The sequence below is a fragment of the Falco rusticolus genome, chromosome 4, assembly GCF_015220075.1.
Source record: "Falco rusticolus isolate bFalRus1 chromosome 4, bFalRus1.pri, whole genome shotgun sequence".
Lineage (NCBI taxonomy): Eukaryota > Metazoa > Chordata > Aves > Falconiformes > Falconidae > Falco > Falco rusticolus.
The window spans coordinates 22143394-22159995 of NC_051190.1; the positions used below are offsets into that span (position 1 = coordinate 22143394).

The following is a 16602-nucleotide window of genomic DNA, read 5'->3' on the forward strand; positions in this document are numbered from 1 at the left end:
CAGTGTAAAAAGGGGCTCCACATGGGGAGCAAGGGAGACAGGATAAGTGGAGCACCCAACTACGCTAGCTGAGACACAAAGTGCTGTCTGAAACAGGCTCCATCTGATGCTGTGCCACATTTAAATACCACTGCACATGTGCTCATTCCGGAAGCTGTTTGCAACAAACCCTGTTCAAACTCAAAATTGTTAAGCAACCTTTTTTCATAATTATTGAGCTAAGAACTTAAAAACAGAAATAGTGCTGCAGATAAAAGAAGCCCTTCATCCAACCAGAAGGATTGTATCTTCCAAATGAGAACCACTTTAATCAAGTGAATTCAGCAAAGTGCCTCCTTTGAGACCTGATCATTACCAAGGCTTTTATTTGCCTAAAATGCCTGTCAGGAATTTATAAAAGTTGCGTAGGAACAGTCAACTGTCAGGAAAGATCAGAGCCTTATGCACAGGTAGCTTCTTTCTTGGAAGAACCTTAACATATTATTTCTTAGTCCATTGTTCCCAGTAACATGCATAAAACTATTATTACACTTGCTATTATATCTTCTTCAGACAACAGGGCTTTCTATTGCTCACCTCATTAGCAAGCAGCTGCGCTGAACTAGCCTGCAGAGTCCTCAGCTATCGCAGTTTTTTTAAATCCCTTCTACCCTGTTCCTCTAAAATAAGGAAAACCTAACAACATAGTTGTACTAGTACAAAGATGTCCTAGGACCCGAAGGTCAAAAAACCCCAAACAAAAAGCCCAAGAAATCTTGCATAGACATATTCAGCCACTTATTTACTTCACCCCAATTGCCTCAATCATAGCGCAGGGAAGATACTAGTTCAGACATCAAGATGCTTGCTAAATGTAAGAGTATAGATCTAAACACCCATTCAGACCCCTGAGCAGCAACGTAAGACAATTTCATCTCTCCACTACTTACATCAGAAATATTCTAGCACACAAATCTGAAGTATTGTAACAGCCTTCAAAAAAGAAAAAACTTAAGTTTTTAACAGGAATTTTGTCAACACAAGATGACAGAAGACTGCATACTCTTCTGCCTTACCTCAGTAATGTAGCCAGTAGAATTCACAAATCTCTCAAATTCCTCATTGCTGACCTCATACTGATCCATGTAGAAACTGTTAACATGGACTCTTCTAGCAGGCCATTCTCCATCTTGCTTTATTTCAGGCTCATCAGTGCCCATTGTGAACACTCCTCCTGGAATAGTGACCATCTGCAGAGAAAACACCCCCCAAAAGATTATGAAAATGAAAGACTGAAAAGTCTCGTATTGGTCTTTCTCTCCTCCACCTCATCTTTAGAGGTAGTTTTGCTTTGAGCAGCATTTTACTGACAAACATAGCACAACAAAAAAGCAACGGTGGCATCTTGATTACCACCTGTTTGGAAGAAATAGCAAGCACAACTTAAACTGAGAACAAAAACTCCATTTGCAGCTCTTTCTACATGAAGTCTGGGTAACTCAGAACTTCTGCTGAGGGTAATGCTTATGCTTTAACGAGCATCATGTTCCCCTACTTTACCCAAGAGCCAAGAAACAATTCAGAGTCCCTTCTACTCATTTCCAGATGAGGAATTTTGGTATTTCACTCTATTTCTAGGAAGCCTTGATACAACAATGAAGAATCTGGAGATTGTGAAACTGTCACGTGCTCCTTTGGGGACAAGCCTATGCCTGTTCGCATGCTAACTACACATAGTTTTTCATTTAATAACAGGCACGTGCAGCATTTTATTACCATCCGTGCTGCAAACTGCCAGGTAGACACAGCACCTGCAGCTCCGTGTGCCAGAGATGAGACAAACTTTCAAGTCAGTTATACCCCACTCCTCTGGCAGACTGGCCTTGTGCAAGAGCCTCAAGCTTCAGAAGTAAAGGGACAAGTGACAGAATAACTTTTTCACTACTTCAATAAGGTGTTTTCCCTTTAAGGCCTCAGCTGGCTTTCAGAGAAAAAAAGCCCCACATTTCACCTCAGCCTTATTGGGCTCTTTGCAGGAACACAAAAGCTCCAGAGGTCTTGTCATGCCTCACCAGATGTTTCCCAAGAGCCCTCTAAAGACCAGACACTGAGCAATGCACTGCTTGTCCAAAGAACGAGACAATACAGGATCCCTGCTCAGAAGTTCGTGCTGGAAGGAAGAACGACAGCTCAGGCTGCAAAAAATCTTCCCAATGGCCAGGTGACGTTTCAAGGGCTGACCAGCCAAGAGCTAACTTGCCAAAAATTTACCCAACTCATCATAAACGGTTGAAAGAATTAGGGAAGAACACTCCCACTCCTTTCTTTTCAGTATTCCTGAGCTACCTCCACCCCTTAACTCACACTGGATTCAGCCACCTCCTCCTCTGGCAACAGTCAGAGGCTTGTGAATGAATGAGCCCCAAGAAAGCCATCCAGCACCGCCATAGGCATCCACTGTGGAAAACAATCTGGCATAACATATTCCACTAGAACATACCCTGGCAGCGATCCATGATCACACACTACTCTTCCAACAGAATTCAAGCAGGAGGACCAGTGACAGAACCTAAAATGAGCAAAGCCAGTTCTAAAAGGCAGCAGCATTTTTTTTATTTTTTTATTTGCAAGATCCCAATGTTTGGTATGCAGGAAACTTAAGTCTAATAACAAAAATATTCACTGAGAGAGAAGTTTCCAGACTCGCACACTTCTGACACAACTCCAGAAGTTCATCTCAAGTTCTGACAGAACAAGAATCCTGGGTCTTAAATGTACAAGAGTTCAAACAAAATTCCATATGCATGTAGTGGAATAACACAGTATGCAACATGTCTATGAAGAGTATCAAAACTGCAGAGATAGGGTTGTAAGAAATGTGAACTGATGTAACTTTATTTAAACGATAAGGCAAGTTCACAGAACCAAATGTGAACTCTGGACCATTCTGGTGCACAGCCTAGATTATAAGACCTTGATTCTTCTATAGTTGGATTTTTTTAAGGTGTTTTTTTTCCTTACTTTACAAAATTCTTTTCATAAAGTTAGATGCTTTCACAAAACAGTTTATCTGGATGCTTACAATGACTCACCAGTAAGACAACAAGAGTAATTAGCTACCTTCCAGCTTGTGGAGTTCACTGTAATTTTGTAGTTACAACACCACTAGCATACCAAATGATTGGTAATTAAGTTCACATCAGTTATGCAGCACTTTTCCCTATTCTTAAGGGAAGCTGGAGTACTTGATAAAAACCTACATATACAATTTCATTGTTTCTTCTCCACCATAGATCTCTTATTTTGCTTGGGCCTCTCAGCAACACTTAAAACTCATGCAACTTGCAACAGGCCTGTAGAAGTGCTACAAATACTTTTTCCTTTGAACTGACAACATTTGAAGCCAGCAACATCCTTGTATCTTCTTATCCACTGAAAAGAATCTGAGCACTTACAGATTGTCTTTAACCAAAACCATAAAAGGGCTTCAGGATAAATTTGCTTACATTTTTTAGGACTTAAGGGATGACTACATGGTACAAAGTTGCACCGCTTCCTTCCTTCCTTCCTATCTCTTTCCAACCTGCTGTAGCTAAAATAACTCCTTGAAGCAATCTTCAAAGCAAGATTCAGAGCTTACTAGTGAACTGCTGTCCAAAAGCATGTGAAAAATTAACTCTCGCTTTACAGCCTAGCATTCATTTTCAACACCTGAAAAATCTCTATAGATTACCAGTGTACATTCAGCTAGAAACATCCAAAGGCTTCCTTGTGGACCTGCTGCTTTTCCAGCCCTCTAGCGCAGTGACAGCTGAGACTTCTGCACATCCACCAATGTTGTGTCCAACCGATAAGCAAATATTGATTCCACAGGATTATCCTGCCCCACCAAGACAGCTCATTTCACAGCTCCACCTCCTGTTTGGAAATAGGACCTGCCTTCAAAAGCCAGCTTTTTGATAACACCACATCACAGGCTGCAAAGCTCAGATGTCTGACAGCACTCTTCAGCTGATACCACAGAAATACAGCATTATGTGAAGAACAAATTTCCTGCATAGACACCACAGCCAGAGGCCACATTTGTATAGCTAATGAAGCAGCTTTAACATCTAGTTTTAAAATACAGGTAGCTAACACCAAGGAACTAATCTCTAAGAAATATCAAAGTTGAACTATGGAGGCAGAAATCCAACAGCAGAGGCTGATAGATACGTCATTTACTGAATTAGGTAGTATGAGCAACGCTAACTGCCTGTATCTTCACAGTATTACTGAGGTAGCACCTGCAGTTGCCTTTGAAGCTCAACTTCAACTACAGAAACCACATTTCTCTATGATTATACTTACATTGAAAGTATTATGCTAATGTAGAGCGCATCCACTAAAATACTAGCTCCCCAATTCTAAAAATGTAGTGGAAATAAGTAATCTCATTTGTCATTGAGGTAGAGGCTAATTCCTCCCTAAATTCCCTTTTGATAAAAATATTTTCTAGCTAAGCATAATTAGTTAGGTTGTGAACACAGCTTAAAAACTAGCAGTAATTAGTTTTCATTTCCTAATGTTGAACTTGCCAGATGCCTTCCATAAAGTAAGAGTCAAATGATCTTTTTTTTTCACTCTACAGCAAGACCCACAGTGAAATGCTGAAACTTATTACACAAAACGTGTATTAGCAATGTAAAGCCCAAGTGCAATATGGATTATTTAATTCATACTCTTTAAATATTCTCAAGTGCAGCCTACAATAGTAAAGGCATAATTACCACTAGGCATCCTTCCCTTGGTAGTTTCCACATTGCCTGTGTGACAGAGGCTTTTTCCAAGCTGATGCAGCTTCCCAGTGTCACACCACCAAAAGGCAGTAAGAGAGGCAGCCCCTCATATTTTCACTACGCGCCAAGCCATCTTCTGCAAGAACAAGATCCAAGTCTGCTGCGATATAATTTTGTCTGCCAAAGCTTACTAGCACCTCCCATTGCTAATAGCTGAGGATATCTTATCCAGTGAGGCATTCGGACTGCAGTGATGCAAAAGAAGTCTCAGTATCCCTTTGCAGTAGGCACACTCATGGCACATGAACCCACTTTAAACACTGCCCTCAGGAGGAAGGCACATTCCGCTCTGGATGGTGTCTTTCAGACAAGCAGCAACAGGAATAGAAGGAAATAAGCAATTAAGGAGACGTTCCCTTTAAGGGAACATGAAAATATATCTACATACGGATACATAAATGATGTTTTTGCTGAAATATACAAAGGAGGCACGACACAGCAGTTGGTGGTGTTTCAATTGCATTGATACCAACAGAGACCTAAAAAGAGATACGCGTGTGTGTAATCAGAGCCAGAGCAGTATGGACACACAGCAAGGGACTCCCCTCAGAGCTACACCTGCCCAGGCTGTACAGCTACAGCCAGCCCTGCTCTGGCCAGCCCTCTGGCCGACATGGCTGCTGTGGACCAGTTAAAGGCATGGGCAGGCCTGCCAAAACCAACAGCCGAGAGGCACAGCCGGCCCTGGTTTGTCACCTCAGCTTTGCACAGGGAGGCACGGGCAGGGCAAACACAACCGAGGACATGGGAAGGCCGCTCAGAGATGGGCGCCACTGCCCAGGCCTCGCTCCATCTTCGGGAGCGCCGAAACGGCCCGGGAGACGCTTGGGCTCCCCGGGTGGGAAAAGCGAGGCGGGACCAACCGAAGCACCCGTGCCCAAGCCCAGGCTTTCAGGAGCGAGGCCCGAGCGGGCCGCGAAGCAGCTCTGATTTGCATTTCTCCACAGAAACCCGCTCGCTGGGACCCTCCGCCAATCTCCCGAGCACGGCAGGAGTCCCTGCTTCGCCCCAGCGCCCGGCCTGGCCCGCGGAGGCCGCCGTGGCCGCCCGCCCCCTCAGCGCGCTGGGCCTGCCGCCCCAGGACGGGCACCCTGCTGCTCACCGGGCCGCGCCCCGCGCTCCGCGCTCCGCCCGCCGCCGAGTACCGCCGCGCCGCTGCCGCCCGCCCGTCACCGCCGCCCCGGCTGGCGCTGCACCCGCAGTCCCCGCCAGCAGCTGCCTCCCCGGCGGCGGCGGCCGCCAGTCCCAGCAGGAGGAGGAGGAGGAAAAGGAGAATGCAGCGAGACGCCCAGACGCGGGCTACCCCGGGCGCAGCCATGTTGGCCGAGACACCACGTGCCTCCCTCCGTCACGTGACAGGCCGCGTCTTAAAGGGGCAGCGCCGCGGCCGGCGGGGGCCCAGATCTGGCCCGGCGCCCTGCTGTGCCCGTCCGTCCGTCCCCTCAGCGCCGGTCCTGCCCGCGGAGAGGCCGCTGGCGCACCCCGGGGCGCAACCCCGCACGCCGCTTGTGCTTGTCTCCAGCAGGTACGTAAGGCCTTGTGTGTAGAGCGAGGAGGCGGGGGTCCCTGGGCCGAGGGGATATCGCCTCAGGCGCTCCCTGGCGGGGTGGCCCTGCAGCCCTCGGCCTTTTGTAGCCGTTCTGGGAGCTGGATTTGAAGTTTGCCTTGCCATTTTCTAAAAATAAGTGGGTGCTGAAGCAAACACAGCGTAAGCTCAGCACACAGACCCGTGCTGTCACCGAGATGCAGTCCCCCGTGCTCGGGTACCTCGAGGGTAGTGTCTGCTGTGTGACGTATTCAGGTTTAGTCAAGATGTATGTCCAGTACTTGTTAACAATTAACATTCTTGAGAAAAGCATGTATGTGAAATGAACGCAGATAGGTCTGTGCTCCCGAGAAAGATTTCTTAACTATCCACCAATACTATATGATCCCTCATTGACTTTTCATTTCACCTCCACAGGTAAAAAATAAGGGAAAACATATGTTGCCTTTAAGTGTTCCCACTTTGAGATGTCAAAAACTGCAACTACAGGTCATCATAGCTGACTGATAATGTTATTTAGCAATATTCATAGTAAGGGGAAATTCAAACCATGTAGGTATCACTCAGCAGAAGTTGGGCCTGGCTCTTGCAAACTTTCTTAGAAATGATAATTAGCAATTTGTACCAAGGATGGTGGTCATGGCCTTGGCCTCTGGCTGAGCATACCAGTGGTGTTCATGTGTGGATTAAGCACTTTCTTTCTTTCTCTTTTGCAGCAGATTGCTGCAATGAAGCTGCAGCTGAAGGACAGCCAACAGCACGTTGATGGCATTAATGTCAGAGACTCGTACAAGGTGCAGGTCTAAGGCCCAAAAGTTAAGTGCTTACACCTTTGACTGTGTTCAATAGCAGTATGTAATATGCCTATATACAGGCATGTAGGCGCCTTCCTCCTAAGAGTACCCTCTTCTCCTCTGTTGGTGGATGATGATGCAACTCAGCATCATTTCAGAATAAGGACTTAGGAAAATATAAAGGTGTTGTACATTCCTTGGGCACTTCTGTTTGTATATCTATCCTGGCATTTCAATTTTTCATGCTTAAAAATGAATTTTACCAAGTATGACACAACCAGTCTTTATGGCAAAAATATTACCATGGAGGTGGGGGGTGGGGAATATCACTGGAGGGGGGAAAGGAGAAACCTGCTTTTCTTTCCAAGTGAATATCAAATACTGTTACTTCAGTTTTGGAGTCTTTTACAGGAGTTTTCAGTGCAGGTGACTGAGAAGCAGTTTGTAACGAGCCAGCTGAGTGGCAACATGTGAGTGTATAAACCAAGCAGGTCAGGAATGGAAATGTACTTTATAGAGGCACAATGGCCTCCTCCTTTGCTCTTGGGAGAGGTTGCAATTTGCTGTTAGTAGGAAGCAGCAAATTACTACCCCACTCTTTGCCAGCTCAGCTGGCTGTGACTTTGTGATCAGAGCAAAGGCTCTTCCCACTCGCTGTCCCCCTGCTAAGGAGCTGGGGAAGTAGCAGGTGCAGATGCCTGCTTTCTTGTGTGACATAAATCCAAAGTCCTGCTACCTCATTCACAGGCAGAAAGGGCATAGGGCTTTTGTAATCCTTTCTACTCACCACACAGCCAAGGTACATACCCTAAGGCAGATGGTGATCAGCTGTCTCAATCCAGAACTGTCAATACCTTCTACGTCAGGGAACTGGTAATGCCCTTGTTTTCCTTCGTTTTTCCTGTGGTTCACTGTAGTTGTTGAAGATTTTGGTGCTCTGTCATGTAAATCTTTACTTGCTGTGGGAGCTTCTGTTCCAGATTGTCAGCAGAATGGATATTCTGGATCCTCTGCTATGCTGAAAGAAACCTTTACTCATTCTGTGAGATATTAATGCAAAATATTTAATATATTTTTTCCCTGTACAGGTTAGGACCGTGCAGCAAAAAGAAGTATGACCGTAGTGAAAGAGGGTGGGGTTTTCTGTTTGTTTGTTTTGTATTGGTACTGGAAAGGAACACTACTGAACTGTATTTGCTATATGAAATTTTACTGTGTGTAAAATGACAGTGCTGGGAGTCTTCACAAGGATGCATTTCAATTATCCATCATTGGTCCCTTTTGCCCTGTGTCGTACTTAGAAAAGCAGCAGAGTGCAGGAAAACAAATGAATACAAACTTAATTATAAAATCAACCCTTGCTGCTTCAGGGTTAGAAAATGTAAACATTCCTTTTATGTTGAAACTGTAATCTTAGCGCCATGCATTAATGAATCTCTATGAAAATGCAAAGTAAGTATAACTTATTTTCTCCTTCCAAATTTCCAATGCCGTTTACTGAAATGACAGCAAAATCTAGGTATCCAAATTCTACAGTCTTCTAGAATTGAAAAGAGTCTGCCAGGACAACTTATTAAAGCCATGGGATTCTGGCTGGGTAATGGTGGAATTCAAGAAAAATCAGTGAATTCCCAATGACCTGGGACAGTTCTCTAGCGTGTCTTGCTTACTCATTCTCATTGCTCATTTTCCTAGACTTTTCTGCATCATTTCCATACCTCCATCAGGAAGGTTTATGTTCCTTATTCTCTCAAGAGACTAGATGAAATAATTACAATTACAGTTTGCTTCTGAGCAACATCCAACTTCCAGTTTGTAATCCTGAGGACTTGTGAGAACTTTTGCTGTTGTCATTTATTGATCATGTTTATGCTCCTAAGCCATTTATTCACAGCTAATCTCTTCCACATGGGGTTTAATTACCCTCTTTCCTTGCACTGAGTGCACCATGCTTCAGTGTTAAGAGTCTGATTTCACTGTTATTAAAATATTACAGAAATGAGAGCCTTTTCAGCACATAGCTGAAATGCTGAGATGTTGCCTAGCATTTGTCCTTATTGTTAGTAGTGCTTTTCATCTCTTGAGTGCTGCAGTGCTGGCATGGACAGCTCTGACAACGGGAAGCTTTTGTGATCATCTGCCTCATCGTGATAACCAGTCATAAGCAAGATTAGACAGTTTGATCCTTAGAGTCCCGGAGGCTGCCTGGAATATCTTCTGCTCTAATTTTTCTTCCAGGGCTTCTGATCGTGCAGCTGAACCAACAGCAGAAACAAAAACATATGCAAACCCACCCTGCAGGCTGGAGCGCTTTCTGTCCAAAATACTCCAAAGAAGTCAACAGTTAATTGCAAACTTGGCAGCATAAAACAAGGTAATACTGTTCTTATTCTTGGAAAATAAAGGACTGCAAACTTAATCTTAACCAATTTCATCAATGCTGAATTCATGTAATTGCTACAAGTAAGGTAGTGATGGACCAGAATGAGGTTCTAAAAGGAGAAAAAGAACAGAAATCTCTAAAAGAAAAAAAAATCTCTTGCAAGGTGTGTTCCTGTGACTGAAATCACATGTGTGATTGGGCTAAACATTTATAATTATAGCACTCTAAAGATGGAAGTGTTATCAACTCTTTTTCATTATTTCCTCTCTAAATTCTTGAACAGTTCTCATTCCTTAGACCCTCTTTGTGTATGTGCATGTGATCTAAGCCCAACCCCTTGATTGCTACTGAGCAAATATATTCTATTCCCCATCTCAGAGGCTACCTGCTGTAGTTCACATTATCAATGAAACACTTGTTTTAAAGAAATAACCCTATAGTACTTCCAAGTGGGAAGTGTTTAATTCCCAGGCTGCCCTACTGTTTCATCTCTTCTTAAAGCTATAAGATCATAGTAACCTTGTAAATTCACTGTGCCTGCAGCAGCATCCCAAAGCAAGTTCCTGAAGAGAAATGGAAACATTTTCCACTGTTGGAAATTTTCATTATTATCTTGTCTTTGCCAGTACACCTTCAAATCTAGCAAATTCTTAGCAGTACTTTATCAGTATTTTTGGTGGAAGGGCCTTCAGAAGCACAAACTCCACAGCCTTTGAAGAACTGACCAAGACTCAGAAGCAAACGTAGTCCATGAGAAGAAAACGTAGCCTTTGATGTTCTACCTTCTGGAGAGGCTACAAAATCAGAGAACTGGTAGGCTGCAGAAGCAGCAGGAAACAAAGGACATGGACTGGTGTAGGAGAAGCGTGGAGAGATGTATGCAACTTTTCAGACAAGGAACCGAGGATTTGCAGGCTAGGATAGAGCAGAATGTCCCCAGGTCTCCTCTGCTGGCTCCTGTCCATCCCATATTCACAAAAATTCATACTGTCAGGCTGAGTGGGGCTGGGGGACCCATTCAACCTCCATCTGTGGGAAATTCCCCAAAACTATGTCTTACATTGCATGCAATTTCTAACATGCTGCTGCTGCTCTTATTTAGCACTTGATAATGAAGATAGTTGAAGGCAGGCTGCTAGCATAACTGCTAAAGGCGTTCAGTGGGCAAAGCTCTATGCCACTGACTCTAGTGACATCCTTATGTCACTGCCTAAGCGCACCAGATGTTCTAGCCATTCGCTGTCCTAGCCCTACAGAACTCATCCAGAGATTAGATTTGATTACACAAGAATTCATTAGGATTACCTAATGATATTAGGCACCGTTACTCTGCCAAGTTCCTGATGAGTAATGGCTTGTAGCATTGCAGCCATTTATGAAAATCATAGAGCTCTATTCACTGACCTTCGCTCAAGTTCCTAAGTCATGGACTTCAACTTCTGCATATTCTCGATAGCTGTAACTGCAACTCCTCTGATGTTATTTTTTAATGAAGAACCAGTATAATGGTAGTGTTGAATTGGACCACTGCCTGATCCGGACTTGTTCCCTTTCCCCAGCAGCGGTGTGCTGCTGGAAGGAGGGAAACTAGCAGTGACCATGGCAGCAGCAGTTACACCCCATTTCCTCTCAGCAGCGGTAGGTGCGGGTCCATGCGGGTGGAGGCAAGAGCAGGGAAGTGTTTTCTTCCCCTTATGCCAATTAAAGTGGTACAGCACTTCTGCAGCACAAACATTGCATCTCCTTCTGTGAGGCGCTTTGCGCTGCCAAACACAGCCACATGCACCCTATGGAGGCCACAACAATTACAGTATATGCATGGACAATATACCTTGACTAATTTTAAGAACAAATAATTGCACAATGCAATAAATTAAAGGAAATGCTACTTATTTGTCATCACTGCTAGTCATTCTGGCTGAAGTTGCGCTGTCAGTCAGTGGACAGCCTTTAACATTAATTAGCAGCATCCCTACACCAGACAGTCTTACTGAAGAGGAAACCAAGTAAAACTCCCTTGCTGCTTTCAGAGTTTTAAACTGTTCTTCCTCAGAATAGCAGGTTTTACCCCACGTTACCGTGTTCCACACAGCTGGCAGCCCTCAGCCAAAGGGCCTTACCTTCCCATGAGGAATTACCCTACAAGTGAAAGCAGCGCGTGTCATAACCTTTGAAACCTCCATCCCGCAGGGTTAAGCGCGGGGCTGGAGCGCGCTCTCTCCGCTATTTTGCGCTCCCCGGACCTGCAGGTACTCAGTATTTTCTTTTCCCCGGCTCCGTTTTCTCTGAGCGCCTGCAGCTGCTAACAGCGCCGGTGCGTCCCGTAACTCCCCGGCGGCGGGCAGGCGCTCTCCCACCCGTCATTCGCCTGGGACCCTGCGCGAAGCCCGCGGCCCGGGCCCGGGCCCCGGCCGCAGCGCAGCGGGAGCCCCCGGCCGCGGCAGCGCCCGCGCCCGGCACGGCGGGACCCGGCACGGTGCCGCGGTGGGGCGCGCCGCGGGGCACGCCGGGAGTTGAAGTCCGGCAGCGACGCTGCCCGGCGGCGGCGCGGCGGCGGCAGGACTCCGCTACCCAGAGTGCCCCGCGCGAGTATATAAGGCGCGGCGGCGAGCTCCGAGCGCAGTAACCATGTGGATGTGCAGCTGAGGCGGCGGCGGGCGGGGGGGAGCTCGGCGCAGCCTCCATCCTAACGGGACCGGGCAGCGCCGCCAGCATGGGGCTGCCGAGCCGCCGCTAGCCCGCCCCGCCGTCACCAGAGCTAGGTAGGGGCCGCTGCGGGCAGGGGTGGCGGCAGTGGCTGGGGAGGGAGGCGGCTAGCCGGCCGCCGAGGCAGCCCCCTTCCCCAGGCCGCCGGGGGCCGGGCGGGGCGGGGGGTGCGAAGTGGTGCTGGGCGGGGGTGCCTCGCCGAGCCGGGCCCCTCCGTGCGGGCTGGCCCCGGGCGGGGGGGGGTGTCGCTGCCGGCCGGGGTCGCTGCCCGCCGCAGGACGGCCGGGGCCTCGCCGCTGCGCCGGCCGCTCCAACTTTCCCCTGGTTCTTGGTGGGGTTTGCCCCTGTCGGAGTTGCGGCTCAGTTGCAGGAGGTATGTGGCGTTATGTAAATACTGGCGAGCGCCGGTGGGGACTTGGCTGTGGGCGATCGTACTCTTAAACGGTCGAAGCTGGGCAGCCGCGGTGGATGTTCGCGAGGGTCCCGGCGCCTCCTCTGGCGGGCCAAATATTTAGCGGTCTCCTGGGGTACCGGAGCCGGCCCTCGCGCGGGGGAGGGGGCACGTGTGCCTTCCCGGGTACGTGGGATGTGGGCTCATGGCTTTGTGCTGAAAGCTCAGTTACTGCTGGTTTGGGTCTGGGGGCCGCCCTGTGGCCCCTCCGCCTGTGCAGAGGCTGCGTGCGCCTGTTGCTCCACAACCCCTCGCGGTGGCTCCCTGGGCGCAGGGGGCTGTATGCACCCGCCGTGGCTTGGGCTCAGCCAGGCTTTCCCCTCTAGTATAAAACCTCTTTGCCCCATGCAGGTTAAGTTCCGCTCACAGTAGTTTGTATAACAACAACAACAAAAAAAGCTCCCAACAGGTGAACGGTTTGAATAAGTGCATCATATCCATCACGTTACGCACTGTGCAGCGGTTCACTTGTGCCCGCTCAGCTGTAGATGGATTGGACTGTGGTGTTGCTACTCAAAAATCAGGAAGAGAAAACGTGGCTAATACAATCCAGATCTTTGCCTTATGAAGATTCAGTGACTCGACATCGTGCATGAAGTAGTGTGCATGTGTGGTGGCTGTTTGCTTTATTTATTGATGAGGGCCGGTACCTGTGCATGTTTTTATTTCTTCAGCATGCGTTTTGTTATGAGTTTCTTTTCCTGTGCTCGGAAATTTGCTTGGTATCCCAGGACTTCCAAATGCATTGAGCCAAAAGGCTCACTGACTCAGAGCCCAGTCCAAAGGCCCACATCTGAATTGCTTTCCTCACAGGGTTCAGCTGCATGAGTGTGGGATGCAATGTGAAGCCAGTATCCATTTCTTTCCCATGGTGCTTTCTCTATGGCTAAGTTAACAGGCTGACAGACACTGGATTATTTTATTTTCTGAACCTCTACTTTAAGCCAGTTTTCTTGCATGGCAAATAAGCCAGTTTCTAAATGCTTGGTGGTTTTGCTGGTGTAAGATCAGTGCCTGAAACAGTAACAGTGGTGCATGGTGTTGTGGCTGTAGCAAAGCGTTGGTTGTCCAACACTGCTTGCTCAGTGACTGGAGAAGACTGGTGACACTGATCAAAGCAAAAGTTCTGGTGTAACAGGACCCTTGACGAAACAGACGTGAAAGTTGACTGCTCTGGAAAACAGCAACTTAACAGTGAGAATGTGTAGTGGTCAGTGTGTATAAACCAAAAAAGGAGTCACTGTGGAAATAAAAACCACAGTTCCAGTGTTTTTCAAAACAAGCTGTTACAGGAGTGCTATTAAGTAAGCTGTTTGCTGAGCTGAAGATTTCTAATGTGTTCTTTAAGCTGTCTTTTGTTTGTCAATAACAATTTTTTTCTATTAAAATACCAGGATCCACCCTGAGACTGAAGTGTTTGTTTAGATGATTTTTTTTCCCCTACCTGCTTGTTTTGCAGCATTGATTATGTCTTGAAATAGGGAGTGATCTGGTTTCCTCTTACAGGGGTTCATAAATTAGGAAGTAAACAGCAAGAGTAACTTTGGTTTGCCTTTGCAATCATGGGGTGGAGCTTAGCTGTGGGAAATAGTGTATTTTCCTGAACACCATGGCTGGAAAGTGGAAGAGGCCCTAGTGAACGCCGCTGCAGGGGCAAGCACTTGTTCAGTATGCTTTGTTGGTGACCATTGTTGGAACTGCGAGTCTGGGTAAGAATGCCTGGATGAAGGAGGTCTACTGAGACTGGTAACAGAGTGGAGGGTGGTGTAAACGACTGCTGTGGTCTCTGGTTATAAACTGGGGGCATGAAGAAGTCTTATTCATGGCACAGTCAGCCTTGTTGCATCACCTCAACAAATCTGTGTTGGTGTGGGGTAGACTAGAAGGTGGGAAAACCCAGCTGAAGTGAAGAAATCTCAAGTTCTGGTAGCTTACAAGTGCCATAGCAAAGAAGAGCAAGACTTGCAAGCCATGGTGTCCTGCTGTTGTGTGGTGTAAGATCTTAGTCTAATTTTATAGTAATTCTTATTGTAAAGGCAATGCTGAATGAGCATTGCAATGTGGCAGTGTGAAGAGATGGCCAGGGTGGCAAATTTTGGATGAAATGTGGAAGCAAGGTTACAGCTTCTCCAGTACTCTGTGTACATGTGCCAGAGGAAAGGTAACAATCCCAGTGACTGTTCAAATATTGGCCACTGTGGTCCAGAAGTCTGTTGTGGAAGCAGAAGCTCCTTTCAGCTGCTTCCTGTAAGATGTGCTGGTACCTCCTGGTAAATTGCTGAAATGGGCAGTATTGAGGTGGAACTTCTTTTTCAGTGCTATAAAGCAGGCTTAAAGCAGTGTGCAGATCTGCTGAGCCCTTGTCTGGTACATGCCCTTCAGTGAAGCAGTTGGAAGAGCAGCTGTAGCTTGTTCTGGTTGTTTTGTTGACCATGCTGTTCCCCCTGATGCTGTGCATTGTAATTCTCAGTGCATAGCGTACTCCTTAGGAGTATCTGATGTGTCAAGCTGCAAAGTGTACTGGGAGTCTTTGAGACATTATTACCCCATAAATATAAGATAGTTGTAGTTGTAGGATTATGTCTTAAAGACAGGAGGAATCTGAAGATCCTGTGGGAGGTGGGATGAGGGTAGTGGCTCTGTAGTAGCTGGTAGACGAGCTGCTTGCTCGCCTGTGGGTGAGTGTGAGGGAAGGCAGCTTCACCAAAGCAGCTTATGGAGACCAGAGAGGTTTAGAGGTAGAAAATGATGTGTGCTGCTAGAAAGTTATGTAAATATAACGTTTATGTCACAATGAGACTATGGTATTCATCCAGTTTTATAAAAATCAGTTTCTTTTGCTGCTGAGATAGCACTGTTGCTTCAGTAGCCTGGAGCCTTTTCTCTGCCTTTTTTTTTTTTTTTTTTTTAAGAGTTTGTGTGTGTGATAGTATAGAAGATAAGTTAAGCCATTGGGCAGTTTCATCTAGTGGCCTATGCTGGGTACAGACAGGTACTGCTTTACTGGGTGCTGTAAAGGAGAAGACTTGAAAAGCAAGCAGACAGTATCTCTGCGCTGCTAAACTGTATCCTATCAGTGTCCATAGCTGTTCAAAGTGATTCCAGTGCTCTTCCGCTGTGCGTCTCCCAGAGGCTGCTGCAGGAGGCAGGATGCCAGACAGCATGAGCTTTGATCTGGCTCAGTATTTCTTTCTGATTTCTGTTCCTAATGGGCACTACAGCAGTTATTGCCTGGTTCTCAGTCTTGGCACAGATGGGCAGTGGCTGGGGATGGGGGCAGAACCCTCTTTCTGCGGTGCTGCAACTGCTCATGAGATTGGCAGAGGCAGCTGTAGGAAGTGTGTTATTTTCTTGCTTGTTCTGTACCTGTTGAGAAAGTACATTTCCAAGTCTTCAGAGCAGCTGTGTTTTATGGGACCAAATTCCTCTGGGGGGAAAAAAGATAAGAGAATGAAAACTACAGGAACAGTAATTCAGACAAGGAAAGCTGCAAAACTCAGCTGTGGATTCTGAACTCAGAAGTTTCATTTTCATACTTGTGGTCTGGTTAAGCTTATCAAAGCTTAGATCAGAACTTATTTTTCCTTCCTAACAGTGTTATTATGGAGAATAAAATGTCACTTCAGATCTGAGCAAGTTAACCTTCTAGAAATAAAAAGGTGTTAGAAATGTGCATGGAAGCATGCGTTATTTTGCTGATTTACGGCTTGTGGCAATGTCACTGCATCCTTGCGTGCCAGAATGCCAACATGAGGAGTGTTGCAGAAAGCTGTGTGTTCGTATCTCACCAGTTGTTCGGCTGAACAGGTTATCAAAGGGTGGTGAATAGCTTTGAGAGAACTAAATGCCAGGGGAAGCAAATTTCTTGGTTAGGATGTTAGGTAACATTTCTGCTTTTGGAATGA

General features: G+C 46.5%; 2 protein-coding genes across 20 annotated transcripts in view; one reads left to right on the plus strand and one right to left on the minus strand.

The window, feature by feature from the left end:
* Positions 1-6161, minus strand: part of SUMF1 (sulfatase modifying factor 1) — a 38807-nt gene extending 32646 nt beyond the window's left edge. For 2 of the 3 annotated variants that reach the window (XM_037386303.1, XM_037386302.1), the window contains exons 1-2: positions 5920-6161; positions 1056-1229 (exon numbers count right to left, since the gene is read on the minus strand). In XM_037386303.1, coding sequence (XP_037242200.1) covers positions 1056-1229; positions 5920-6135 — 390 coding nt within the window. In that variant the 5' untranslated portion in view covers positions 6136-6161. Of the gene's footprint in view, positions 1-1055; positions 1230-3712; positions 4018-5919 lie in introns of those variants that run through there. The other variant, XM_037386304.1, reaches the window with a different exon arrangement.
* A 67-nt stretch (positions 6162-6228) lies between these two features.
* ITPR1 (inositol 1,4,5-trisphosphate receptor type 1) overlaps positions 6229-16602 on the plus strand; it is a 183542-nt gene continuing 173168 nt past the window's right edge. For 14 of the 17 annotated variants that reach the window (XM_037386283.1, XM_037386287.1, XM_037386292.1 and 11 more), the window contains exons 1-2: positions 6229-6342; positions 7080-9531. The gene's annotated coding sequence lies outside the window, so the exon portion shown is untranslated. Of the gene's footprint in view, positions 6343-7079; positions 9532-12165; positions 12303-16602 lie in introns of those variants that run through there. The other 3 variants (XM_037386284.1, XM_037386285.1, XM_037386286.1) reach the window with 3 other exon arrangements.